Genomic DNA, 27,955 nt, shown 5'->3' with positions numbered 1-27,955 from the left:
GTACTTTATTATTACTACTAATATTTCAGAGACTGAATTTTATGACTAAAATTAAATCCAGGACTCACTCTGGCTTTTGAAGTTAGGGTTGGAGGGGGATTTGATGTGAAGTTGTCAGGCTGCTGTGGTTCCTAGCTCCAAGTTCACCTGGAGTGGGGCTGTGTTGCTGTTCCCAGTACATGGACATACACACACACACACATACACACTGCAGAGACAACCAGGCACTGGTAAGAGTAACAGATATAAGAGAGCAGTGTTTTTAGAGGCACCACACCTACAACCAGGATTGCTGAGACACAGACAACATAAATGGCCCCATCCTGTTCTCATGCACCACATAATTAGGCTCCAAGCTTGCTACCAGATCTCACAGCCCCAGCTCCTGCAGACTTACAAACGCACCCTCTGGTAGATGGTCCCAACCTAAATTCCCTAATAGCCAGCTCTCAAAGCCTTTGATCTCTGCAGGAGGTGACTTCAGACTTGTGATTTCTCATGGGTTGCAGGCTCCAGGACTCATCCTACCTGTTCGTTTGATCAGTGTGAAGTCTGTAAACATCATGCGCAGTCAGACAGCACACTCACCCAGAAAAAAAAAAAAAAAGAAGGAGTAGGGTTAAGAAGAAGGTAGGACAGATTGTGATGATCAGGTGCAAGGTCTGGCTGGAAAAAAGGCACAACATGGTTAAGTGTAACCAGCATCCCTATCCTCTCCCATACTTGACCATCCCTGACTCGCCCTATCTGTTCCTTTCCCCATTTTTGCCCTTCCAGCTAAAGATCCCATAAGAAGTTTCACATAGTCCCACAGTTCCCTTAAAACATTCCCTAATGACTTTAACACAGTCGCACAAGTTCCCTCAAGTATGCCATTAAGTTTGCTGTTTCCCATGAGCTCACAATAACCTTGCTTTCACTTCTAATTAATTATAAATATCTGTTTGAGCTTCCTCAGGGCTTTGTATGGTCCCTGCAATGCCCCATTCATCACTGACATGAACTCTCTGGTGTTTGGTAGTGCCTTTGCTATCTCTCATTCCTCAGGGCTTGTTTATCTGGTTGTTTATTTTTTACTTTTCTTGTCCTTTCAGTGTATGGTGCACTGCATTGAATGTTGTGCTCTGACTAGCTCTCATTCTCATCAAATCCTGTTTCAGTGAATAAAATTAGATGGACTTTGGATGCTTTTTAGCTGATTAAGTGTCTTCACATCTGTAATGATGTGAAATTGTTCCTCTACTTCAGCAAGGGACACCATCAGGGAGAGACCCTTTGGTACTCCTTGATTTTGTGCACTGCATTTCAAGTACCACATTGCACAAGGGTCCTCTAAAGAATGATCAAGCACTTGTAGGTTATTCTAGGCAATGATAACAAACAAAAGAACTTCTCTTGGAGTCTTTCTCAAAGGAGATTTGTTCAGACAGTAGTCTCTGGGGGCTACCTAAGGAAGTTTAGGATACAGGATCAGTAAAAAACCCTGATTAAATACAGAAGAGAGCATTACCAAACTCCAAATTATTCCTACCACATTGTGGTCTGGGTTACAGATTCTCTCTGAAAATGTTAGAAGGTCATGCAGGGATGTGAGATGGGACTTTTATACCTTCATCACTGGTTTGTCCAGGAGGCATTCCCTGCTTTGTCCAGAAAGAAAACCAACTCACAACACTGTGGCTGGGCTATTCAAAGCTCATTCTCTCTTTAAAAATAAGTTTCTTAGCAGGTGACTACAGCCCAGAGTACTGGGTTTCCTGCAAATCTGCCTCTAAGTGCATCCAATCCTTCCTTCTCCATGCATGTAGCATTGTGCAAGACCTTTATGTGATGTATTCTAGCTTTGCATTAACACCATTCCATCCGGAGGGGAACATTTTGGCAGCTCCTTTGCCTGCCTGGAATGAACACTGGGTTGCTGTCACCCACTCTTACGAAGATCACAACAATCTGACTTTGTCCATGCTTGAAGAACAAAATGTGTCCTGCAAGCCAGCTTGGTGTGGTTTTGCTCATTCCTGTATTCAAGGTGAGCATCTTCTGGAGAAAGGTGTCTGTGTCTCCACTGCACTGTGGTGAAGTTAAACCTTGGTCTGCATCCACACTGTCTGCAAAGTGGAGAAATGGGTGTGAAGTATCCACCCCGCAGTGCACAGATTTCTTCTCAGATGAAGGTGTCCAGGGCTAGATCCAGGTTAGAGCATGAAAACAGAGTGACTTCTTTTACAGAATCATAACATCATAGAATCACAGAACGGTTTGTGTTGGAAAAGATCTTCAAATATTACCAAGTCCAACCTCACCTTTTATGGAGAGGAACATCTTTCACTAGAATAATAAAATAGTTTGGATTGGGAGGGACCTTTCAAGGTCATCTAGTCCAACCCCACACTAGACCAGGTTGCACAAAGCCCCACTGAGCCTGGTCTTGAACACTTCCACAGATGGGGCAGCCACAGCTTCTATGGGCAACCTGTTCCTGCACATGTGTGAGGACAATCAAAGCCTGGGGATCTATGCTGAACCAGGAAAATTTCAGCTAAAATACTCTGTCTTTTCTGAAATGGACACCACTTTTCAAAAATGTCTTCAGTTTTCACCGGGAAGGTCTAGATTTCAGAGGTTGCAGACAGGCCTGTGATTTAGGTGCAAGTGTGACATAAAGTCATGAACCTTTTATTAACCCAAATTTCTCCATGTTTGTTTGCATTTATAGATCTCTGAATACAAACAGAAAAAAATAGAAAAATCAGAAGACAGAAAAGGCAGACACAGCAAACAGCTCCCCCTGGAATTCAGCTCATTCACTCATGTTGGCTTCCCTTAGCTCTCTAGTAAACACACTCATGAGCAAAGTATCTATCTCCAGTACTTTCTGTCCATGGAATGTTGAGGAGAACATCAACATTCTGCTCCTCCTCTTCTGTTCTTTTCAGCATTAGAAATCTGAAGCAGAGAATGAAAAATCCCAGATGGGCCAGTAACTCACAGTGGCCATAAGTTTGGTACCACATGATAAAGATTTTTCAGCATTTCAGTTCCTGGAGTGAAAAGGGTCAAATGTTAAAAAGTTATGAACTTTGCAGAAACTTTCTCTAAAACTTAATATTTTCCTGTGAAAATATTATTTACTTGAAGAAAAACTATTTTTCCACTGATCCAAGGCTCTAAGTCTGGTTTAGGTAAAAAAAGTGCATGGAAATAAATAATTAGAGCAGTTGCAGTCTCATGTAAACAAAGTCAGTGAGTATTTGTGTATTCACAAGTTAACATTGCATAAAACTTTTCTTTTGGCATTCTCCTGGCTGAATATTTGACTTTGTAATCTAATGGTCTGATATTGATGTTTTTAATATTACTGCCTAAATCAAAATGATTTTCTAATTCATTGATTCTTTTCTCCCCTTTGCACAGGGATTGAGCCTGAAGTCATTACGTTGGGAGTAATGCTGATATTTGCCCTGGTGGTGTGTGCTGTGGGCCTGGCTTCTCTCATCAGGTGAGGTTTGCAGCACATATTTGAGTTGGTGTCATTTTTAACTTTCTGGGGGGGAGGGTCATGCTTTAACCAGCAGTTTAGACCATGCACACAAAGCAGGTGTGATTGTGCTCTCTGCTCTCCAGCCACAAATCACTTCATAGTTATAGTGGGTTGACCCTGGCTACATGGGAGGCATCCACTAAATCCGCTCTATCTCTCCCTTCTTCAGCTGGACAGGGAAGAGAAAATATAACAAAAGACTCATAGGTCAAGATAAGGGCAGGGAGAGATCATTCACCAATTACTACAATGGCCAAAATGGAGTTGACTTGGGGAAACTAAATTTATTATCAGTCGAATCAGAGTAGGATAATAAGAAATAAAATCAAATCTTAAAATCAGCTTCTCTCCACCTCTCCCTTCTTCTCAAGGCTTCACTTGGCTCCTAAATTCTATACTTTGTCCCCACCAGTGGCACAGCAGCCAGGTAATGGGGACTGTGGTCAGTTTTTCATACATTGTCTCTGCCGCTCCTTCCTCCTCCAGGGAAGAACTCCTCACACCCTTCCCCTGCTCCAGCATGAGGTACCATCCACAGGAGACAGTCCTCTGTGAATATATATGTTAAGAGTTCTTTCTACAGGCCACAGTTCTCCATGAACTCTTCCAGCAGTCCTTCAGGGTGCAGTCCTTCAGGAACAGGCTGCTCCAGCATAAGTCCCCCACGGGGTCACAAATGCAGCCAGCAAACCTGCTCCAACATGTGCTCCTCTCTCCACAGGTCTAAGGTACTGCCAGGAGTCTGCTCCAGTGCAGGCTTCCCAAGGGGTCACAGACTAATTTGGGCATCCTCTTGCTCATGGATTGCAAATGGGTCTCTGCTCCACTGAGAACCTCCATGAACTGCAGGAATACAACCTGTCTCACCCAAGTCATCACCACAAGCTTGCAGGGGAATCTCTACTCCATCACCTGAAGCACCTCCTCCCCCTCCTTCCTCTTGATCTTGGTTTCTGCAGGGCTATTTCTCTCACATATTCTCACTCCACTCTGGCAGAAGTTTCCCAGTTATTTTTTCCTTCTTAAATATCTTATCTCAGAGGTGCTACCACTGCCATTGATGGCCTTGATCACCAGCAGGTCCGTGTTGAAGCCAGCTGGCATTGGTTCCATCAAGGAGAATCCCCTCCTTACAAAGGGAAAGGTTCTAGCAGCTTCTCACAGAAGCCACCCTATAGCCCCCAACTACCAAAACCTTGCCATGCAAACCCAATACAACTTTACTAGGTGACAGTGACTTGAGCACTGCAGGCGTTGGTTCTGCAGTCTCAGGAGCAGCCATTTTACTCTTAACACAGTCCAGGCTTGGTAGAAGATTGCAGTCTGTTGCTGTAAGGATTAGCTGGATGATGGGTCTGAAGCATCAGGATGATTATCACTTTGGAAGTGCAAAGGATGGTATATGAACCAAAGACAGGAATCTGCTATGAGAACATGAGGGTAGAGACCAACTCTTTTTCTTACTCCAGATCATTCTTCCCCGATATAATCATGTTTCCTATGCAAGGCTGACATTTTCTTCATGTACTAAAGAGAAAGAAAATACCTCTAGAGAGGGTTTAGTCCAACTGTTTAGGATGCCTCTTTATTATCAAGCTGATTCGTTCTCTGTTTTGAACTGGAGTTGAGATCCCTAATCATTCCCATTGTATAAATATTGGTCTGGGGATGAGACCTTTGGAGCAAATGCAGTAGTCGTCTGGGGAAGGAACTGTTTCCAATAATTGCATAGGTCACACTTGTGTTCCAAGTGTGTGTGTGTGTGTCCCACTCTACACCCAGGGTAGAAATCAGCCAAACGGAGTGCTTAGTCCAGGAGCTATGGATTGATGTTTGGCAAGGACACTGTGGCCTCTGGAGTAGTCTATCTCTGATTATTGGTGTCTACATGACTGAAAGTAAAATGTAAATGGACTGAAAGTAGAAGGCATTTACTCAGCAGCAATGAGTTCAGCAAAGCAGGGTTCCTAGGTTGTTCCATCCAGCCTTACCTCTCAAATAATTCCCAAATATGTTTTGTGTTCAGTCCTGAATCATCCCTCTGAACCCAGATGATACAAGGCCACCCAGCAAGCAACACCCCAAACAGCTCCCCCACTTCAAGCACACAGCTGCTTCTGATAGCATTGCAGGCACTGAGGAGGTTGCCTCCATCCACCCACACTTTGAAACCCAGCTCTATTCCCTGGCTACCAGCCTCTACAATTAAGTAAACAGAAGACAATCTTTCTACCTACTCTATTTGTAAGCTCTTCCACAAGTACCATGATTGGGAAGGCTCAGTCATGAGTAAAGATGTACGGCCATCTGCACGGCAAGAAAAAAGTCCAGCATGACTCAGATAATAATTTTTATTAGGAAAGGGCATGTCTAGAACTAAATCTAAACCACACCATAGTCTGTGTTTAAATGTGAAAGCTCTGGTCCTAGCTCTGCCAGGGATCTGCTGCATGACCTCCAATGAGTCACTCTACTCTCTATGCTTAGCTTTCGGCAGAGAGATGCTTTCCTCCATGCTTGTGGGAAAGGATGTGATTGATCAAGCAAGGTTTTTCAGGTGGACCAGTGTAAGATACATAAGTTATGAGTTTTTTCCATGAATATGAGTTGGGTGGCTTGGGACAGTGTGGTTAGAGAAAGATTGTAAAAACATCATCCCAGGTAAAGCCTGTGGTTACACGGATAAGGCTCCCTCTGAGCTCCAGGAAACTCTCTGTGCTCTTCTAAAATGCCCAAAATGGTACATGGAGTGGAAAAATGAATTGTGATGCGGGGGTATTTTATGGAATGGAGTTCTTCTATAGTAGAGTTAGCAAAAGACATTCTACGGTCCATCTTATCAATATCACAGAATAGTCAATACCAGAGTATATTCTGAGTTGAAAGGGACCCACAAGGAACATTGAGCCCAGCTCTCACTTGAATGGCCAGGTGGGAATTGAACCCACAATCTTGGCATAATTAACACCATGCTCTAGCCAACTGAGCTAATCTCAGTGTCAGAAAAGTCTTAGGGGAGTGCAGAGCTGACATCTGCTTTTAGTGTTAACAAAGTTCCTTAAACAAGAAAGTGACACTGAGGGCAATAGGGAAGCATTTCCTTCCCTTCTCTGCTCCTGCTTGGGGAGCTTTTGACTGTCTAATAGATACAGTCTGCTTTGTGCTCAGTGTTAGACCTTGATGTCCATTGAAACAGTGGGTTTAAAATGATGAGGTGTGATGTCACATGTGCCATACTGCTCATCCCATATAGCTTTTCCCTCTGTGTAAGCTTGTGATCATTACAAGAGCATATCTTCCTCTGTGCTTCATACAACACAATACTAAAATGTAGATACTCAGACAGCATATTTCAACAGTAACTTGTGTCCAGACAGCTTTTATACATTACCCACAATTCAGCATCGATTCCTAAGAAAGGCTGGTGTGTCTGAGAGTGGTTTGCTCACCAGCCAGGCCAGTAGGACTAATGAAACCTATTTTTGTGTCCTAATGGAGGATGATTTGGGATATGACAAATAAATCTGAGCAAAACAAAATATGCATTACACACACATCCAATTAATATTTGTAACCAGATTAAATCAAGTTGTCTATTTGTGATCACAGCATTTAAGGTGGTATCTTTTGTAGTCTGTGAAATGGATAACTCTTGATTCAGGGGATTTCAGTCCAAGACAAGGCATTGTGATTTGTCCCCTGGTTTCACCAGTATCCAACCCCATTGCCACACCATGTGGTGTGGTACCTTAAAGACCATGAAGTTCCAACCCCTCTGCTATGGGCAAGGACACCTTCCACTAGACCAGGTTGCTCAAAGCCTCATCCAACTTGACTTTGAACATTTCCAGGGATGGTGCTGCCACAGCTTCTCTGGGCAACCTGTGCCAGTGCCTCCCCACCTTCACAGTGAAGAATTTCTTCCAAATTTCTAATCTAAATCTGCCCTCTTTCAGTTTGAAGCCATTTCCCCTTGTTCTGTCTCTCCATGACCCTGTCCAAAATTCCTCTCCAGCTCTCTTGTATCCCCTTTCGTCACTGGAAGGGGCTCTAAGGTTTCCCCGGAGCCTTCTCTTCTCCAGGCTGAGCAACTGCAACTCTCTCAGCCTGTCACCACAGGAAAGGTGCTCCCGCCCTCTGAGCATCTGTGGCCTTCTCTGAACCTGCTCTGACAGGTCCACAACCTTCTTATGTTGGGGTCCCCAAAGCTGGAAGCAGTACTGCAGGCGGGGTCTAATACTACAGGGAAGCCAGATGTGGGGAATTCAGAGGCGGTGCAAACTGGTTGCCTACCTAAAAATGATAACCGTGACTCTCTAAACCTTTCAGGCAGAGTATCTTGAACAATCAGCTTTTCAAGGGTCCGAACAAGATAATAGTGACCTTGGATGACCTCATCTTCATCAACCCAGAATTACATAGAAAGGTAAGTCTTCTACTCGTGAAAGTAATCTGGTGGAACACTAGAACAGGTTTGCTGTGTGGTATTTTCATACCCATGAATCTCTGTGAAGGTATTCACTTCTCCATGTCATTTTTCCCTGCATATCAGAAAATTTCCCATATGTTGAGTGGTTTTGAGTCTCAGATTAGATGTCAGAGCTTTTACGATGATGTAAAACAGTATCCTTCATTATGTTTATTCTAACTACCAGGGCTTATTCTTTGTTCTTGAGGTTGGATGGTGTACTATAGTGCATGTCCATATAGACAAATCATCCTCTACAATAAAGTGTCTGCATTCAAACCTATTGGAAAATGTTTCTGGTCTGTGCTGGCTCCTACCCAGAGCTGGTGACCTCCTGGGGGATGATCCCATGATTTACTTATCAAGAAATCTGTGGTCCAAGACAGAGCTGGAGTGGAAGTCTATATCCAAAGGTGGTAGCTGTCTTGCACCTGCTTTCCTTGCCTTCCAGAGGCTGACCTTGGACAGTCTGACTGATGCAAACAGCATAGCAGTCAACTGCAGAAGCCTGAAATCTGTAACCCGCTCCTCTTCCTTGAAAAGCACAGTTGCCACCCACGAAACCTCCAACGTGGCTTTGTATGAGGTAGGTAGAGACCTCATGCAGCCTTCTCCCACTGCTTCTGTTCACTGAACTGCTCTAGTGGGAAAATCTTGGGTTACAGTACTGTAGGTCCCAGAACGGGAATTCTATGAACAGACTCTAAGCATGAAAATAAGTTATTCCCAAGCATGGACTTACCAGTGCTTAAGGTAAGTAAAGATTGGAATACTCCACCCCAATCCTCACCCTGACACTTGGAGTCTTGTGGGATGGTGATATTCAACATCCATATGCATTGTCAGGTCTGGTCCCCGTTAGAGAAGTCACCATCTAAAGGCACCATGAAGAACCTTTCTTACAAGACCGTCTTTAGCTGGTGACATCTCTAATAAGGAACTTTCTGACAAGACAGCATCCAAATACACAAATAAAGGCTCTCAAATTCCCCTTTGTGCCACTAGGACTGTATGGAGCTTAAGCAGAAGCAATGGCCAAGAATTTTCACCCCGTCCATCAGTTCTTACCTGAAAATACAGCTTTTTGAAAAAATGGCATGGTAACTTTACCTGAAGAGGAGCAAAATAAACTGGATCTATCATTAATGACAGAAAAAAGATCTGGCCAGAGTTGCTTTCCTTTTTAATCAATTTATCATTGTTTATCAGATACTAATACACCTTCCAGGCATGAAGTTCTGATCCGGGTGAAAGCCCTGCCTCACCCCTTTCTTGAGGATTTGTGTGGATATTCTTATTCAGGTGCAGTGTAGAAATAATCTACTGCCAAGAACATTAAAAATCCTCAACCACTTTGAAAGTGAAGGATCTGGAATTCATACCTAGGTCCCAATGTTAGCTGTTGCTCAGAGACTTGCTCTATCATTCATCCACCTGTGCTGTGATTAGGGGACTGGAGCATCTCTCTTATGAGGAAAGGCTGAGGGAATTGAGCCTGTTCAGCCTTGAGAAGTGACAACAGAGAGGGGACTTCATCAGTGTGTACAAATATCTCAAGGGAGGGTGCCAAGAGGATGAAGCCAGGCTCTTCTTGGTGGTGCCAAACAATAGGACAAGAAGCAACGGGCAAAAACTGATGCACAGGAAGGTCCATCTGAATATGAGCTTCTTTACTCTGTGAGTTACTGTGCACTGGGACAGGTTGTCCAGAGAGATTGTGGAGTCTCCCTCACTGGAGATATTCGAGAACTGTCTGGACACAAGCCTGTGCCATGTGATCTAGGCTGACCCTGCTTGAACACAGAGGTTGGACTAGATGATCCATCAGTGTTTATTCCACCCTTACTCATTCTGTGATTCTGTGATTATGGACAGGGAGACTGGGTGTGGCTGAAAAAATTTGAAACGGGAGTGATTCACAATCTGCGGCAAAGCTCCACCAGCATCTTAAGGAAGGTAGGAACAGGAGATAAAGAGATGTGTGGAGGGAAGGTTTCTCTGGGGGGACTTTTGCAGCTTCAGGGTGTTCTTATTCTCCTTGTCTCCTGTTTATCCATTGAATCACACATCATGGTTGTCAATGAGTCTTGTCCAATCTGGTAGAATGGACCATGCATGACTGCATCTGACAAACTTACCAATGATCAATATGTCAGAGTCAGCAGTTTGCAAAACCTCACCCAGGACCTGCCACTTCAAAGCTGGTACAATGCTAAATGTACAATGAATCCTCCAAATGACCTTGCCTGCAAAAGCAGAGTGGTTTGGGGGAGCTCATCCCTGTGCGGTGTGAGGCACTTTCATGTATTATATGTTGACAGTGTGACACAGAGACAGTTTTACATTTCTCTGGTATTTGCTTTGTGTCTCCATCCAAGATGCCTGTTAGAAGTGGACTTTTAGTCTTAAATCTTATTATTGTTACCAAATGACAAGAAAATATATTTATTTTCCAAATCCAAGGCCATTAGTTTTTGACAGCTATCGCTAACATAGCAGTGGCATTTTAATGCATATAAATACAACAAACTTACCAGATCATGTCTCCAAAGGCAGTGTTGACAGATAACTTTGGACCCTCAAGTATGGAATTGCTTTCCAAATCAGACCAGACCCAGAGCAAGATGCCACATGCTGAACTCAATCTACCCCAGCAAAGCCATTTTGGCCTATTGAAAGATTCAATCCGGTCTGTCTAAAGAGAAAACAAATTTCTGTTCAGTTTGCTTTTACTATCTTTCTTTCTTTGTCTTAATGGATAGACAAAGGAAAGCAAAGCTTGAAAAGAGCACTGAGTAGCCAAAAATAACCATCAAAAAGGTTGTTTGCTTCCCCATCCTTGTATGTAAGGCTGTTTGGGAGTACAAGAGTGATAAGGACATCTAATGATATCAAGAAGCTGCTAAGTAGATGTCTGGCTGACTTGGACTAGTTGTGATTCACTGTCTTGTTTCAGATGAAAGATCTGCGTCATGAAAATGTGAATCTGTTCCTGGGCTTTTTCTCTGACTGTGGCATCTTTGCCATAGTGACAGAGTACTGCTCCCGAGGAAGCCTGGAGGACTTGTTGAGAAATGAAGATATGAAACTGGACTGGATGTTCAAGTCCTCTCTTGTGATGGATCTAATTAAAGTAAGTCCATTACTCCTGCTGAGGCATGATCTGCATGTGACTTTTATACTGACTGAGCTATTTGATCCAGAACTTTGTGATTTTTATAGTAATGCAGGGAAAACCAATGTGAATGTAATTATACCGATACACAGCATCTTTAATGGAGAACTCTTACCCTTATTTTGTTACCATCTGAGAGAAGTTAATTATTTAGGGTAACAGGACTACAGCCCCACAGCAGGATAAGAGGTTAAAACTACACATCAGGCTGCAACTGATCACCTAGAACAAAAAATTTTGTGACAAATTCATGTTTTTCGAAGGCCTTATCTTATTGCAAATCAGAAATGCATCCACCATAGAACCAGTGTCCATCCCCTGCCACGGGATGCCTGCACATATGGTCACTTTAGTAGAGTGTTCACATCCTTCCGATCATGTCCCATGTGTTTTCATCCCATAATGGTAAACTACTAATCTGGGACACACAGTGTTCAGAGGGTAGACTGCCAGAACAATTCTTGCAGCCTGTGATCCACCTTCTGAACCTCCTGCAGGGAGCTGGATAAGGGCATCCAGCTCTTCATGGTTTCCTTTGACCTAACCATTGAGTACTACTTGTGCCCGCTTTCTTACCCTTGCCTAAAAATGAAACTTACGAGTGCACCGAGTCCTAGGGCTACAGAGGGAGGCATCTGACTGTTCCTAAAACTGTCAGACCTTTCCAATATTACTTGAGGGTGCAAACAACCTAGTTCATGTTCCTAATCCATTTCTGAACCTCCCCCGTAGTTTATTGGTTTGATCATGACTGCATTTGACATAAAGTCAATGCTGTGTCTGATGCCATCTAAGGTGACAATCTGGCTTGGTGTCTCTGAATGCTGATTAATAATATAAATCCTAAGGAACAGCCTTGGGTTTTTTCTGTGTTTCATAGGGAATTAGATATTTGCATCACCGAGATTTTGCCCATGGACGTCTCAAGTCTCGTAACTGTGTTGTGGATGGCCGGTTTGTGCTGAAGATCACTGACTATGGTTATAACGAGCTCTTAGAAGCACAGAAATGCCCCTATATTCAGCCATCCCCAGAAGGTAGGTGACATGAGGAAATATTCTTTTTGGAAATATTTTTCCACTGATTTAACAAATGTTTGTCCTAATACAATTTCAGGCCAGTGGCCACATAAGGATTTACATGCTCAATCTCATGACATCTTGTTTCCTGTATGTCATTGTTATATGAAAGGATAAGCTAAGTTTTTTTCAGGCTTCCTAAACGTGAATAACAGAGTGTCATTGTAAGGAAAATAGATTTTATTGTAAGTTGTGACGGAATGTAAGCTTATTGCAATTGGAGAAGGATTTAACTGTCCCTGAAATCTTATCAGTACTGAATTTCTGTGACCAATAGAATTGGTTTCACATACTTAGACCCAGTCCTATATTCCCAGTTTTACACTAACCCACATGCAAAGAGCCTTTTTGTTAAAAGAAGCTATCTGAAACACAAAATGATGCAGATGTCTTTGAAATAGGTCCTCTACATGCCAATTACCAAAGGCTATCTCATGAGAATCCCACCACTTAGGAAGAACATCTTATGGGACCAGGTCTGGAGACTTTGACAGGATTTCTTTCACATGCCCCTTGTTTTGGGATTCCTCTGATATCTCAATTTATTCTTGAAACATGGTTTCAAGTAGTAGGTAGTATTTTGATCCTTCTGTTGTGGGATTTGATGCCTACGCATTTCCAGTGTCTCAGATAGGGCAGTTACCAGATAGAAGACCTTCTCCTCCCTTACAGAAGTTAAACATACTTGCAGTAGTTGAAATGTTCATTATTCCCATTATTCAGAATGCACAATTACCAGGGTAACAATAGCACAGTTTCAAGATTAATTTCTTGATGAGGCTGGATATGTTTTACAGCTGTGTTCTTCATCACTTGAACTATTGGATTACAAAGACTGATTGTGCTTCAGATTGTCACAAACTGCTTTTGCAGAAACTACTTTCATCTAAGAAGTACTACAGAAATAATGGTACTAATTGTTTGCTTTTTAAAAGAGCAACAACAGTAACAAGAAATCCAGGCTTCAGTGCCAACATTTTGTCTCAAGGATATTTTAAATAAAAAAAAATTAGTTAAACCTTTTGGCAATGGTGAGATGACTTATGCTGAAGTTCAAGGCTAGTGTTACGTGATAAAATTTGTTGGTACTGAACCTTTTTTTCTAAATGTAGAGTGAAATCTGGAAAATTCAATTTTTTTGTCAGGATGGAAGTTTAATATTTCTAATACATCACAAGAAGTAAAAGATTTGGTCCAGTAAGTAATGAAGGACTTTCCAACCTTTCCTCAAATGACTGAAATAAGGTATTCCTTTAAGCACTTACTTTGCAAGAGTCTGAGCTTAAGTGTAAGAAACGTGATGCTCTGGAATTTTTTAGAATTGCTCTGGACAGCTCCTGAGTTACTGAGGGACCCAGACATGCGCAGAAAAGGCACATTCAAAGGCGACATTTACAGTTTTGCAATCATCCTACAAGAAGTGGTTGCTCGGGGTCCACCATACTGCACATCAGAACTCTCAGCTGAAGGTAGGCAACAGTATATTTTTAAGGCTTTGGACAGAGCACTCAGAAAAAGTCTGGTCAAGTCCCTGGGTTAAAACATTAATATGGAAATAATGTATCAATCTCATGGCTTTTCTCAGTGACGAAAGCTTGTTTTCAACAAAATATCCATAATAAACATCAAACTGTGTAGTTCTGATCACAGCCTTGGGGCTCTGGGTACCCCTTAAGATGCTTCAGGGCCGGCCTCAGTAGGCCACTGCAGCACCTCCAGTTCCCTGTCCAAACTCCGACTTTTTGCAGCATGGGTTGAAATCCGATAGTAGAATTTTCCATAGCTTCCCACTCCTTAACTTCCCATTTGACAGCCCATTTTTATGTGCATCATGGGGGTTGAAGTTTTTGAGCTGGACCCCTTGCCAACATCCTATTTTGTCCACCTGCCCATCTATTTTTCCTTAATTCTTCCCCATTTAAAGAGATTCTCTCTTCAACAGAGTTTGAAGAGGTATGTCATTAACATTTTACCTATATATAAGGTGACTTCTATGAGAAATAGCAAAGATATAAGCTCCTTGGGAGCTATTCATTGTTGCAACCATGTTGTGCATGCGTGGAAAGAGTAAAGTCACTGCAGTCTGGGTCACGTCACAAGCAGTTGAACAGGGAGGGACTGAGAACAATCTAAATTGAGCTGATTTTAGTGACAACCTGTTCTCAACATGTTTTAAGCTGGGTGGTCACCAAATAGGGTATGGCCATTCAGTATCTGCCACTTCAGTGCCTGAAAAAACAGGGCCTCGACCTTGTTGCGCCTGAAGATGCTACAACAATGCAATGACGATTATGATGTATCCCACCCTGCAAATCAGAGCTGGACCTATGATATAGCCTATGATGTAACTAGCTCTTGTTCCCCTGCAGAATCTCCAGCAAATATGAACACAGTTCAGTCCAATTTCCTAGCCTGATAAAATGATGGATCTCTACTCATTGTGTTTTAATCCTCAAGGGGCTTTCACTTCCCTTGGTTGCCTGTCGACTTATTTGGGCCGGGTGCTTCATTTGGTGGAGACTGGTGGGATGAACCAAAGAGCCTTAAAGTAAACTGTCAACACTGAAAAGCTTTGGGTACTCACAGCAACAGCTGTGGAAATGCAGAGCTCCTGCCAGAGAGAGTGGTTTTCTCTCCATTTGACTGCTCTGCACTATACAAAATGAAACTTCCAAATAAAATAACTTTGATGGGTTTTTTTTTAGGGACTGACTTCTCAGGGCTTAAAAGCCCAAGCCCAGTTCTGTATTAGTCTCATTTCACCTCTAGATAGGGAGTAATTTCCCAGATGTTTTGAACCCAAACTCTCCCCCTTAATATTGTTTCCACTGTCTCCATTCACATAACCTCCTACATACTGGTTACCAGCTAACCATGAAGTGTCAGAGGCTGCTATTCTTCCTATCTGGGCTCAGTCGTAAACCTCTGCTGTTTTAGAAGACTGCCAATCCTAGTGGAGAGAGTCAGAGGGAATTTCATTAAACACACGCCTGCAGGCTCACACATCCATCTGTCACACATTCTTTCCCCATCCAGACACTTTATTGCTCATAACCTGGTTCTCCAGGGACAAGAAAGCAGATGAATCTCTTTTAAATCCCTCAAGAGACTCCTGACAGTAAAGCAGAAACCTCCAACTTCATTTGGCACAGACATTGGGTGCTGAGAAATAGCAGTAATGGCTCAAGAAGCAAGCAAGGGACAGGTGAAAAGTCCTTTGCCCCTATCAAGACCCTCCATCTCACAACATGCTTCCCATTCTTCTCTTTGTCACAGAAATTATAAAGAAAGTGAAGAAGCCCCCTCCTCTGTGTCGCCCAAACATAGCCCCTGAGGTGGCCCCCCTGACATGCCTCCAGGTAATGAAGCAATGCTGGGCTGAAGCCCCTGAACGACGTCCAACCTTTGAGGAGATATTTCATAAGGTTGGTGAATACAGCAGTAGGTGTAATTCCTTTGTTTGTACTTGGCAGGGAAGTGTTTTGTTGTTTTGGGTTTTTTTCTTTAACTGAGTTATTAAAGAACGAAGAAGTGGAAGAGCCCTAGACTTGTCCTGACCTTGAGGTGGTGAAGCAGCCTGGACATGGGCTTGATATCTTCACGTCTGCAGTGTACCTTCACAGATTATCTCATGGAGATCAATGATTTGTAAATTTTAATAGCACATTTATATCTTTTCCTTTTTATTTTTAATCTGCCGAAGTGTTTAAAAGGTGAGGAAAAGGAAAATTTGCCAAAGATTGTTAAACACAAAGATACAGTGTTTGGCATAGGAGGTCTCTCAGCTCCAGATTGGTGGAGGATGGGAGAACATCCCAGGGAAATATGACTGTACTTGATCCCAGTTTGAAAAGCTTTCTTAGACATCTGTTACTGGCCAGTCTCATGGGCAGGCATTGGCAAAATAAGCCCCCTTTCTGATCCAGTCGTGCAGTTCCTATGTCCTTATAAGGTCATAGAATCATAGATTTCTTAAGGTTGGAAAAGATCTTCAAGATCATCAAGTCCAACTGCCAACCCAGCACCACCACTATGTTTGCCACTAAACCATGTCCTCAAGGGCCACATCCACGAGTTTTTTGAACACTCCAGGGACGGTAACTCCACCACTTCCCTGAGCAGTTTGCCACTATGCTTTACAACCCTTTATGGGAAAAAAGAATTTTCTTAATATCCAGTCTAAACCTTCCTTGACACAACTTGAAGCCATTTCCTCAAACCAAGTGTTAAACCCCAGTCTAGCTTTACTGGGTGCACACTTTGATTTTAGACTTCAAGAGATTTTGTCCATATGAATTCTTGCAACCAACTCTGGTTCTTTGATACTTTGAGTTCATTTCCGGAAAAAAGACTACACACTTTTCTCTAAGAGACTTTTTTTTTAATTTGGTGAGAAAATAGGCATTTTGGCAAAAAGGGGTTTACAGAGATTACATGCAACTTCACAAAAGTATTACAACAGGCTACTAGGACTTGCTATAGAGTAGGGAACTTTTGTTACACCCAGCAAACACAAAACCCTATACAAGTTAAATGAGATACCCACAACTTAAGTGAAATACAGAAAATAGGTGTTTAAGTTACCCACAAGAGGAAGAAAAGAGTAAAGGAAGAGAGATTAAGAGAAGAAAGAATAAAGAGAGAAAAATATAGTTACCACTGGAAGATCACATGTTGACAACTTCAAGGAGACCAGGCAAGATGGAGACCTTATGCGTGCCTCTTTATCTACTGTGGCCCCTCTCTCTAGGCAGGACCTTTGGTTCACTGACCACTCGAGTGTCTTCCTAGCCAAAGGAAGGGGTTCTGCATCCAATCAGGGGCTCCAGGGGGTGTGGTGTGGGCAGGCTACCAGGCAGGCCTTTTTGGTTGACAGCCCAACCACATGGGTCTCGGTGCTGCCCTGTGCTCTTCATGGGCACAGCCGTGTTGGCTACAGGCCTTACATGTGCCTTCCTGCCATGGGCCTGCAGATCATGTGCCTGCAGGCCTAGCCTAGCCCTTCCCCCAACACACATGCTCCCCCAGAAGGTGGTTCTGACCCAATAATTACTGATCTACTGATTTGCTTGGTCTAACACCAAGTAAACAAACATCCATAATTTTTACCTTTTGGTTCTATGAATCTGGGAACAATTTTAGACCCAGTGACTCCACTGTTGAATCTAAGACAGCTTTAGAAGCCACAAATTATCCAAAGGTTCCAGAGATTCAACTTCAGGTCAGGAAGAGAAATCACAACAAGAATAGAGAATGGAGGTGGCAGTACACATACATGCCAGAGTGTAAAGCTGGATTTAAGTCCAGTAACATGTAAGCAGGTTGTCAGTGTTCCTAATACGCTGAAATTTGTACCTCTGAATGTAAAGATTTGCAAGTCACCCTAAAGATTGGTCATGGGATAAATGGGGTTGCAAACCTGTAGCCTGATAAGACTCCGTAACAACAATGTTGACAATTACTGTAAGGTGATGTAAGGGAACTGTCACTGAAAGTTCATAGATGAGCAACATGCTCCTGGGCAGCTTCCATAGCTATTGATACAAATTCACCTTCTAATTTGCTTTTTTCCTTTATTGTTGAACTCTTCCCATTGATAAAGCCAGTCCTTAGCACCGAACCTTGAAAATAAGTGTTTGCTTTTCATTCCTTTCCAAACTTAGAGTGATACAGTGGTGTAATGAGATGGACAAATAACTCTACAGTTTTATTTTCCAGTTCAAAACAATCAACAAAGGGAAAAAGACCAATATCATTGACTCAATGCTCAGGATGCTTGAGCAATACTCAAGCAACCTGGAAGATTTAATCAGGGAGCGGACCGAAGAGCTAGAAATTGAAAAACAGAAGACAGAAAAACTACTGTCACAAATGCTTCCCCCGTAAGTACTGGTACTTTAGGTGGTATAAAGAAAACCCAAACCAAACCAAATAACCCATAGCTTGACTGGATAAAAATCTTCCCCAGAAGTGAGCAACACTGTACAACTGACCTCTAATTTTGGCCAGCACCTTCCAATCAAAGTAAGAAGCTTTAATCAGTACTTGTTACAGCCATATAGAACTTTGTATTTAGTGAAAGATACTCTGAACAAGTAGGACAAAAGAGTCTGAGCTCTTGGGCATGCAGCAGAAAAGGGTTTGTGCCCTGCCAACTTTGCTGGTGTTGTTATTTCAGATCAGTGGCAGAAGCCCTCAAGACTGGTGGCACTGTGGAACCGGAGTATTTTGACCAGGTGACTATCTACTTCAGTGACATCGTGGGCTTCACATCCATTTCAGCCCTCAGTGAGCCCATTGAAGTAGTTGACCTTCTGAATGACCTTTACACACTGTTTGATGCTGTTCTTGGAAATCATGATGTTTACAAGGTGAGAAGTAGTTTTATTCTATGTCTCCTTTCCATCTTTTTCAATTTTTTAATTTATTTTTTTAATGTAATGGTATTTGCTAGGTGGAGACAATTGGTGATGCCTACATGGTTGCTTCAGGACTACCAAAACGGAACGGGAACAAGCACGCGGCTGAGATAGCCAACATGTCCTTGGACATCCTCAGTTCAGTAGGAACATTCAAAATGAGGCATATGCCAGACATTCCCCTCAGGATACGAATTGGGCTGCACACAGGTAAGCAGCAGCACCCACCTGCACCTGAACATCAAAGAACTCCTTCACAATTGTATTTCCAGCTTCAAATGCTTTATTCGCTCCTGCCCCCCCAAAAACAGTCTTACAAGACACGTTAAAATCTTCCATATCAACAGGGGCATTTAAATGGAAACACAAAACCCAAAGAGGGTTTGTGGAGGAGAATGGCTAAGTATCATTTCAGGGAGAAATTGCGTATTCTATCCCAGTTAGGAACTGCATCCAGATTATTAGTCACAAGGGTTTCATTGAATGGATAGATCTTTGATGTGCCATAGGATCTCCAGTGGTGGGATACGAAGACATCCAGTGATGTCTACTCTATTCTGAAATTAAAAAGCACAGAAAAACTGGCATATAAAGTGAAAGAATAAAAAATTTGGTGATATTTATTACAGGTAGGACATACTGGAAGAAAAATATGATACAGATCTTAAGAAAAAGTTATGTTATAAAGAAAACAAATTATCTGTAATGTAGAAGTCATAATCTAGTCAATTAACAGAAAAGTGGCTTGTTTAAAAAGAAAAGAGAAAGTTCTTTTCTTTTATATATCTAAAAAATATAATTAAACTCCAAAATAAACCAAAAAAAACCCCAAAAAAACCAAGACTGCCATTACATAGGCAAAAATATGATTTTTAAATGTAGGAAAATACATCTGCTATTATTATGGAATCAATACTTTTACAAGAGATATGAATCTTCATGATTTTATACACTTTGTAGTCATCCACTAATAGATTTTTCCCAGCTGTTTGTTACCAGACTTCTCGCCTCTTCCTCTACAGTATCAGGTAATGCCCATTGTGGGAAGCCAAACAATGAAAAAGACTACCCAGGAATCTCACCCAATATTACAGGAGGTTTAATCCTCCTACCTATCTGATAATGTCCACATTTTTGCAACTGTGTCATGCAAGCATTTTACAGATGTCAGTATTCTGGTTTCTGTTATACATGTTGGGAGACAGAAGGAGAAGAAAGGAAGTATATCACCCAGAATATCCAAAGAACAGACCTGTGACTTGAGCAGAGTTAAGATTAATGTTTCATATCTCCTAGACCTTGCAAGATCTTCCTTTGGGGATATCTCTTTAAAACTCTGCTGTTTTCTTTGAAGTTTGGGAGCCTTAGCTGGCCTTTCACAGAAGTCTAAAGTGTTAAAGGAATGATTGCAGGAGCACTGTGTATTTAATACTCTATCAGAAATTACGTGAGACTGTGGCCCAGGCTTGTCTTGCCCAGAACAGGAGTCTCTGGAGCACAAGGAGCACATTTTCAACATGGAAAGAGAGGAAATTGATGTGCAACATCTGCTGCTGCCTGTTGACAGCAGGTCTGCAATGTGTCTTCCATACAGTATGCCAAAAAATCTATCCCTAGGTGATATGTACAGGGGGTAGTTATATTATTTCTTGGTTTTATGAACTCTAGGTAGCTGGAATGCAGAATTGCTAAGAATTGTTGTATTGGGTGTGAGAGGAAGAGGGGGAGGAGTTGGTGTTTTCTTTCTAAAGAAGCAGGAATCAGATCCTGTTTTGCACAGATCTGGCAGCATCGTACTGTCATGGGAGCAGCCACAAATCCATGTTCCAAAGCAAACCAGCTCTCTGAGCCACTGAGCTGACAGCAGAGTTTGATTAACCTTAGACCTTATTTCTCCTGAGAAAAGAAGCATGAAGAGGGAATCATCAGCATCATGAAAGCATTGAGGAGGCACCTGGGGGAGAGGAGAGTTTGGCTGACACTTTCACTGTACTGGAAAGGATGGAGAATGGGTGTGACCCCCAGTTGTGCAGTTCAACTGCTCTCTGGAAAGTGGTGTCAAGAAAAGCTCACGATCACCTCTTTGAAAAAGCAATAAATGCAACTTGGGCATGGGCTGCCCATGTCCTTTCAACCCCAATGGAGAGCTGCACCTCTGGAAACTTCTCCTGGCCTATGTCCATGGTCCACTTATGGCAATGCTTGGGTGAGGCAAAGTGGACAAGAAGACCAAGGTTTGGTCTGCAGTTTCTCCCCTGCTTTAAATGAATCCTGGAATCTTGTCTCTCCACTCTTGACTTCGCTGCATGTCCAGGATAACTCAGCTGACTCAGCTGTTTCCATGCCATCCATATCTGGGCTGGAGCTGGACAGCTGGGGAGAGTGGTGGTGAGAGGACAAGCTTTTCCGCTGAGGCTGAATATTTGTTTATCGGTCAGGCTCTCTGGCAGTCAGCCCTGTACTTTGCAGCACCACTGATGGTTGTTGCAGAGTATTAGCCAGAACCTCTCATTAACTGATCCTTGCAAACCCTGGCAAAGAGCCATTTCAAAGCAAACCTGTGAACCTATGTAATTAAATAACTAGGCCATAACATTCTCATCACAGGGTGTCTGATTTCCTCTGAAACTGGTTACTGTGGGAGATTTACCACTGGGAATTTTTACTAGCCTTTTGCTGAAGCTGTCTAGACAAGGGAGAACACACCCAGGCAGTGAAGGCAGTGAGTGAATTAAGTCTTAGATGCTTTCAACACAGAGAAGTCTTTTGGGAATGCTTACGCCGTAGGGTTGGTTTTGAAGTAGGAATTTCCTGCATAGGTACCTCAGCCTAAAAATCTGGCCTCTCCTAGGTTCGCAGAAATGGCCAGATGATTGCACTGACTGAGTAGGAAACCTGAATTTAGGCACCCACATGGAGGTATTTCCAGGGTTATTAGGGAGCCTGTATTCTTTTTGAGGACACATAAGTGATCCCTGGAGAATTGTTCAGGTGCAGGAATAGAAAGGCTCTCTCAGCTCAGTTGACCAGATGACTTGTCTCCACTGACAGCAGTAGAAGCTTGACTCCCTTTACTTGTGCTTCTTAAGATGGAATCAAATCCTCTTCAGTGAGGACTGTTTTTTTTGACAGGAACCATCTTTTTGTGTCCCTGCAACACCTACTACAGAAGGAGCTTTGTTCCTTATTGAGATTTCTGACTGCTGCTGTCATGTCATCACCACAAGAAAAAGAGAGGCGATGCTTTCTGAGAAGGTGTTTTCTCAGGGAAAGCTCTTATTGAAGCGTGAATTAAAAAGTCTCCAACGAGACCCTTTTTTATGTATATGTCACATTAGCATGCACAGATTAAAGACCACTTAGGTAAGCGTTAGGTCCTTGGCCCAGAAGTCTCAACAGTGCCCTTACAGTTATGCTATAGAAGTGCCTATAGACTAAAACCTGAAAAGACTTCCTGTGGTGGATATAGCTCCTCTCCTGAAAAGCTTGAAACAAATTAGAATGTACCAATAAGGATGGGAATTAAATTGGAAGGTATTCTGAGGAACAGCGTCTTGTCCAAAGTTTGTTGACAGCTGAAAAAACCCAAACCTTAAATTAGGTTTTTATGATTTTTATCAGTCTCTGCATGCTGTGTTTGATCCAGATATGTTGTTTAAATCCTTGTAACATTTTTGGTATGACCCATTCTTCCTGTCTCTTTTTTTTTCTGATATTTAATCTAGCAGTGCTTAATCAGGTAAGAGTTAAAATCTGTCTCACCTCTCAGTTTGCATCCTCATAAAGTATATTAAAATCTGGTAACTTTGTGCAGCAACAACTTTTCAGAGGTTACAACAATAGGGGTTCTTGCAAAGTTTCCTGTGGGTTTCAGCTATGGAGTTTCATTGTCCTTAAGATGTATCTGAAGGAATCAATTTTTGTAAATAAGGCTAAAATCACAGTAAAAAAACAAGTACCTGATCGCTTCTAAATTAGGCTACAATTATATTTGTTACTGTTTTAAAAACAAATAATTTAACCCACAAAACCCCCAACACTTTAACATAGAACCTTATCTATAGCATCATTTCAGGTACTGTTGATGATGTACAGTGTTCCCATCTCTTGTAAACTTGCATGGCAAAAGATTTCCTAGATATCAGTTATACTAAATCTTAACTCAGAAGGATCAAGACATTGAAAGGGCAAAGACATATCTCATAAATGCATCTAATGGAAAATACAGTACCTCCTGTCTTTTCTTTGCAAGAAACCCCACATCTCCTTACATTGCTTTTATTTTACAGGCCTGATATTTTATATTGTGGGTGATGAAATTTAGCGTCTTATCTTTCAGAGTGCAGTCTAAACATTATCTAAGCCATGTGTCATGGATGACAATTGTCTACGGTGTTTGTCACACATTTCATCTCTCAGTGTGTGCATGTTCTTGTGAATCCTGCACACATACGTCTCCATGAGAACTTGGCATCAATTCTTTGGAAGCTACTTTGGAAGTGAATGGATTTTGTACAAAGAATGAAATAAAAGAAAAAAAACAGGTTTTGGCTAGAAAGGCAAGCTAACGATGATTTCCTTTCCCAGGAGGGGACACAGGGTGGTCCAGAGTGCTGCCAGCAGCTCTGGGCTTCCAAGGCTGATTTTTAACCCTGTTTCATTGTGATACAGGGCATATCACAGGATCTGAACTTTCATCTTCTCACATGGAAAAAGGTCTTTTTAAAATGAGATTATGGTAGTCCTTGAGTTTCTGTGAACTCTGGACAAACTTATTCCAGATGATGGTAAACTGAGGTCCTACCATGCATGACCCTTCTCAGGCATAAAACACCAGTGTGCAATCCAGACCAGTGCTTAATTTTTGATTGCTTATAGCAAGCACTAAGATCAGTGAGATCTTTAAGAACTTTTCTTCTGTATTTACAAGTGGCTTTTTGGATATCAGAGGAGAGGATGAGATTTGTTTGTCAGTGAGCCCCAAGATTTGTGCAGTACCATCTGGGTTACACAGATGATGTGTCTTTCAGGGCCTTGTGTGGCAGGCGTGGTGGGGCTGACCATGCCACGGTACTGCCTCTTTGGAGACACGGTGAACACGGCGTCACGGATGGAGTCCACGGGCCTGCGTGAGTATTTGGGACAGTCCCTGGGGTGGGTGGTTGAACTAACTTCTCAAGAGAGATGAAGAAATGCACATCTGTAATTATAAGCATTGCAACTGAAAAAGGGCAAGTCAAATGACAAAATTCAAAGCAGCCTGAAGTACAGGGCATCAGCTTTGCAATTGTAGGTCAGCCTTTATGACCCTGCCTTCAAGACCCTGCCTTCCATCTCCAGTCCTCTAATTTGAATGCCATCAACTAAAATCAACATGAATCTTGCCCTAGTTTTCTCTGACATAGGTTGCATCTTGCTTTCAGTCAGTGCTGAGAACCCTTAATTCAGAGCTGTTCTTGCACAGTAAAATAATGCATTTACCTGTCACGACCAGTACAAAGCAAGGGTTGAAGCACACAAGAGCATTGCTTCCATCATACCCTTGGTTGTAGAAAGTCTCACTGAGATGGAGGCAGCAGGAGCACTGCAGATACGAGAGCATTGTTATACATTAGCAGAAATGCATATAGATAACTGACAACAGGAAAACCGTAGGTTAGTCTCTCAGGAAATGTAGCTCATAGCTATGAGGTCTTCCTCTACATACTCCAACTGATGTTCTTCTTTTAGATTATTATACCAAAAAAAAAAAAAATATTCGGCTCATCCCCTATCATTCAAGAGGGAAGGGAATTTGATTGACACAATTGAAATAAAAGCTCAATAAAAACAAAAAAGAAAAGTATCTTTGAACTTTTCTTTGAAAGAAAAGTTTTAGAAACATTGCCTGGCTTGTTCACACCAGCATAACAATAACAAATTTCAGGGAGTTCCAGCAAGGGCTGTAAAACAAGCTGGGAGAGTTAGGAATTCAGTAAGGTTTTCCATCTTAGCCCTTTTTGTTCACAGACTTAATGGTAGCTCTGGGTGGAATCAATTACTGAAAACCCAGACAGACCTAGTTGCATAGCCACATTTTCTTTATGTTCCCTTGCAAACTCCATCTCTCTGCTCTTCATCCCAACTTTCTATTTATGTTGGGTGTCTGGAGCAGGACAGTTAGTTATTTTAGGTTTTTTTTCCCATTCCCTAGTTATTCTGTGGCAATAGATAAAACAGCAATCCAGCTGACAATGTCACTGGAAAATCACTATCTTTGTTGAACTAGGCTTCTGCAGTTAGTGTGTTTGGTATCCATCTGCAGGAAGCCCCCAGTGTGGATCTCCTCTGCCCCTGTGCTTGTTACAGCCCTGCCTGAAAGGATCCATCAGTCAGCGTTGAACTCTATGTAGAGGAGCACCACACAGCTACGCCAGCTACACACCTGCATGCTTTGGAGCACTTTTACTCATCAGTATGAAGCAGTGGGGAATTTGCAGCCTGTGTGCAGCATAGTGATTCAGCTGTTTTGCTTTCTGTTCCCAGCTTACAGAATTCATGTCAGCCAAAGTACAGTGGATACACTTCGGAGTCTGAATGAAGGCTATGAAATCATACCTAGAGGGAAAACAGAACTGAGGGTAAGAAGGGCCGGGGCTGTGCGAAGCACTTCACAAGGGAGTCTTCTTGTTTAGAGAATTTACATAGTAAGGTCTTGTTTGGCCTTCATCCACCACTCTTCTGCTAAATCCTTCCAAAATTGTCCCTTCCAGTTGTTTCAGTACATAAGGTGGTTATTGAAGCACTGTGGGATTGAGCAATCAGCTGTATGCACTGGATATAAGTATTTATTTAGTACTCTATTTAGTCCACCTTAAGAGAAGCTGCTACTTCTCACAGTGTCCAAACAAGAGAGTACTAAATAATTCAACCATCATTTCTACCCTTACGTAGTTAATAGACAGACTTAGAATCTTTATTTGCCTTAAACACCTAGAACTAAAGCTCTGAATACGGCCTCAGGCCCTCAACAATCTTTCATGACAAGTGGATTCATCTCATCTGAATTCATATGTCTGCAAGTGGAGATCGGAGGTAATTATTCCAAGTTTAGTCAATGGAAAGAAACCTTTACACAGTTAGTGGAGATAAATTGGAACTTCAGAAAATTATTAACCTGACGTACTGTCAGGGTCCAGTTTATGTGAAGATGAATGTTTCCTCCACTTCTTCAGTCAAGGGTGATTGACTCTGACATAGATGCCTACAGTTCACCAGATGTATCACACCTTAAAAGCTAAATCATCAGTGGTGGGAGAGGAAGTTATATTCTGATAATCAGTCCAGAAAGAGTTGTAAAATCTCTCAATTAATAATGCTAGTGCTGCCAAATAAGGTGATTAGAGATCCTGTAGTTTCCCATTTCTGCTAAATTGTGTAGTTTCAATGACCCAGATCACTAGGAGTCATTTGTAAAGGACAGTTTGAATAAGGATAATGAATATCCTGCTTTAGGATAATGAAATTCAAATAATCCCTGAGCTGTTTGGAAGGACAGCCCAAGATTTCCAGCCATGGTCTGTCTCTGGAGATATATGAAGCCAGAGAAATCCAGAGGAAATTATGAATTGAGCAGAGGGCAATCAGAAAGCTGCTCTTTATCTGGATTTTTTGTTTTATTTTAGGGTAAAGGAGTAGAAGACACATATTGGCTGGTTGGGAAAAAAGGCTTTCTGAAGCCCTTACCAAAACCTCCTGAAATAAAGCCAGGGTAAGTGTGACTTCATCACTGTTCAATACATTCATTATAAGGTCCTTTTTGGAGTTGCGGGCTGAATATCTGTCTTTCCATGTTATCTGTTTGCAAAGTCTCTATCATTTTCCTTAGGTGACTTGTATGTTCAGGCATAGTACTGAGACTGAGAAGTTATGTGGTTTCTTCAACTCCTCTCCTTAGTGGCAGTTCCCAAGTGACATGGAAACTTGCTGCTTCTCCCCTATACTCCCTTGGAGACTGAGCACCAGGGAGTTGCTTCCTTAATCTCCTTCATACTCTGTGTGCATATGGGACACGCACAGGTACGGACACTTTTAGGTCTCTGCTGTCATCAGTGTATGGGTGACACTCAGATTTTTCTCTCCCTCCATCAAAATTCCTGCGGAAGACATCAACCTCATCCAACATATAAATATATTTCTTCCCTTTCACTCTAACATAAAAATAAAGAGACTTTGTGTTATAAATTATGGCACCGTTAGGTAACTGAAGACTTAATGATGTTGCCTCCATACAGGTGGTGGTGAGTAAAGATTGATCACACAAAATTCATTAAGTCATTTTCTAGCTTTGCCATGCCTGACTTTGCAAACAGAGTACTCCCTGTTCAGCTGTTACTTGCTGTATGCCTGGAAAGGATGTTGGGGTCAGGACATAAAAAACAGAAGTCAGATTTGTTTGACAAGAACAGCGTAGTCACCCACATTAAAAGCAGTCAGTTTTGACTCTCTTTATAGTCAATAAAGAGAAATATAAGCTATGGTGTCTGATTTGATTGGCTTGCTTGGACATCTGTATTAGAAGATGAATTGCCCTTGCAAGGTGCCTCTTTTGTTGACTGTAAAGAGATCCTACAGTGACTACCTCAGAGATAGATGTCTGAAAACAAACAAGGTCTGTTTTAATGTGGCTCTGACTTCTCCTGATCAATTTTTTTCTAAGTATTACCTAATTTCCTCTTAGCAAAATGAAGACTTCTTTTTTATCTCTCTCTGCACGCTATAGTCGCCTTGGGAGGTTGCATACAGGGCAGTCCATGTGCTCAGAGCCATCCCAGAGCTTTCTCGGAGTAAGGTGGAACTTACAGTATTACAGTACTTGGGGACATCATTTTAAAATTGTTTGGGTGTCAGTCAGGGTGAAAATAGAAGTTTAGTGAAAGGCAGTTTTGAGAGACAATATTCCGTAGGCCTTGAAGGCATTTTACTGTTAATACTTGACAGAAGTGAGCTATTGAATAATGTGTGTTGATACCAATAATGCATTATTCATGGAAAATATGAAACTTGGAGGAATTTTGCCATATTAGGAAGATGGGCTAGCTTACCATGCAACCAAGGAAGCACTTAGACTTTTACTTTGAGAGTAGATTCTTCTCATCCTGGTTTTATTATCTTAAAGTCATGATTTAAGCCTCTGTTGACTACTGAGATTCTTTTCATCACTCTCAAAGATTCTGGCCTCTGGTCATGTTAACCAAAGTCAAATTTATGCAGGGCTGAGCTGTTTCTAAACAT

At 42.0% G+C, this 27,955-nt stretch overlaps 1 protein-coding gene across 1 annotated transcript in view; it reads left to right on the top strand.

Annotated features, from left to right (window-relative positions):
* The first annotated feature begins 8,510 nt into the window (after positions 1 to 8,510).
* Positions 8,511 to 27,955, top strand: part of LOC113998379 (transforming growth factor beta activator LRRC32) — a 58,568-nt gene continuing 39,123 nt past the window's right edge. The window contains exons 1-12 of the mRNA XM_039380034.1: positions 8,511 to 8,595; positions 9,885 to 9,965; positions 10,966 to 11,142; positions 12,065 to 12,221; positions 13,583 to 13,732; positions 15,540 to 15,688; positions 17,982 to 18,145; positions 18,442 to 18,634; positions 18,718 to 18,892; positions 23,713 to 23,811; positions 25,208 to 25,302; positions 26,347 to 26,432. Coding sequence (XP_039235968.1) covers positions 10,966 to 11,142; positions 12,065 to 12,221; positions 13,583 to 13,732; positions 15,540 to 15,688; positions 17,982 to 18,145; positions 18,442 to 18,634; positions 18,718 to 18,892; positions 23,713 to 23,811; positions 25,208 to 25,302; positions 26,347 to 26,432 — 1,445 coding nt within the window. The 5' untranslated portion in view covers positions 8,511 to 8,595; positions 9,885 to 9,965. The remainder of the gene's footprint in view (positions 8,596 to 9,884; positions 9,966 to 10,965; positions 11,143 to 12,064; positions 12,222 to 13,582; positions 13,733 to 15,539; positions 15,689 to 17,981; positions 18,146 to 18,441; positions 18,635 to 18,717; positions 18,893 to 23,712; positions 23,812 to 25,207; positions 25,303 to 26,346; positions 26,433 to 27,955) is intronic.

Source organism: Pipra filicauda, unplaced genomic scaffold (assembly GCF_003945595.2).
Source record: "Pipra filicauda isolate LSUMZ 115617 unplaced genomic scaffold, ASM394559v2 scaffold183_size1465899_pilon, whole genome shotgun sequence".
Lineage (NCBI taxonomy): Eukaryota > Metazoa > Chordata > Aves > Passeriformes > Pipridae > Pipra > Pipra filicauda.
This window is presented reverse-complemented; position numbering and strand designations above follow the sequence as displayed.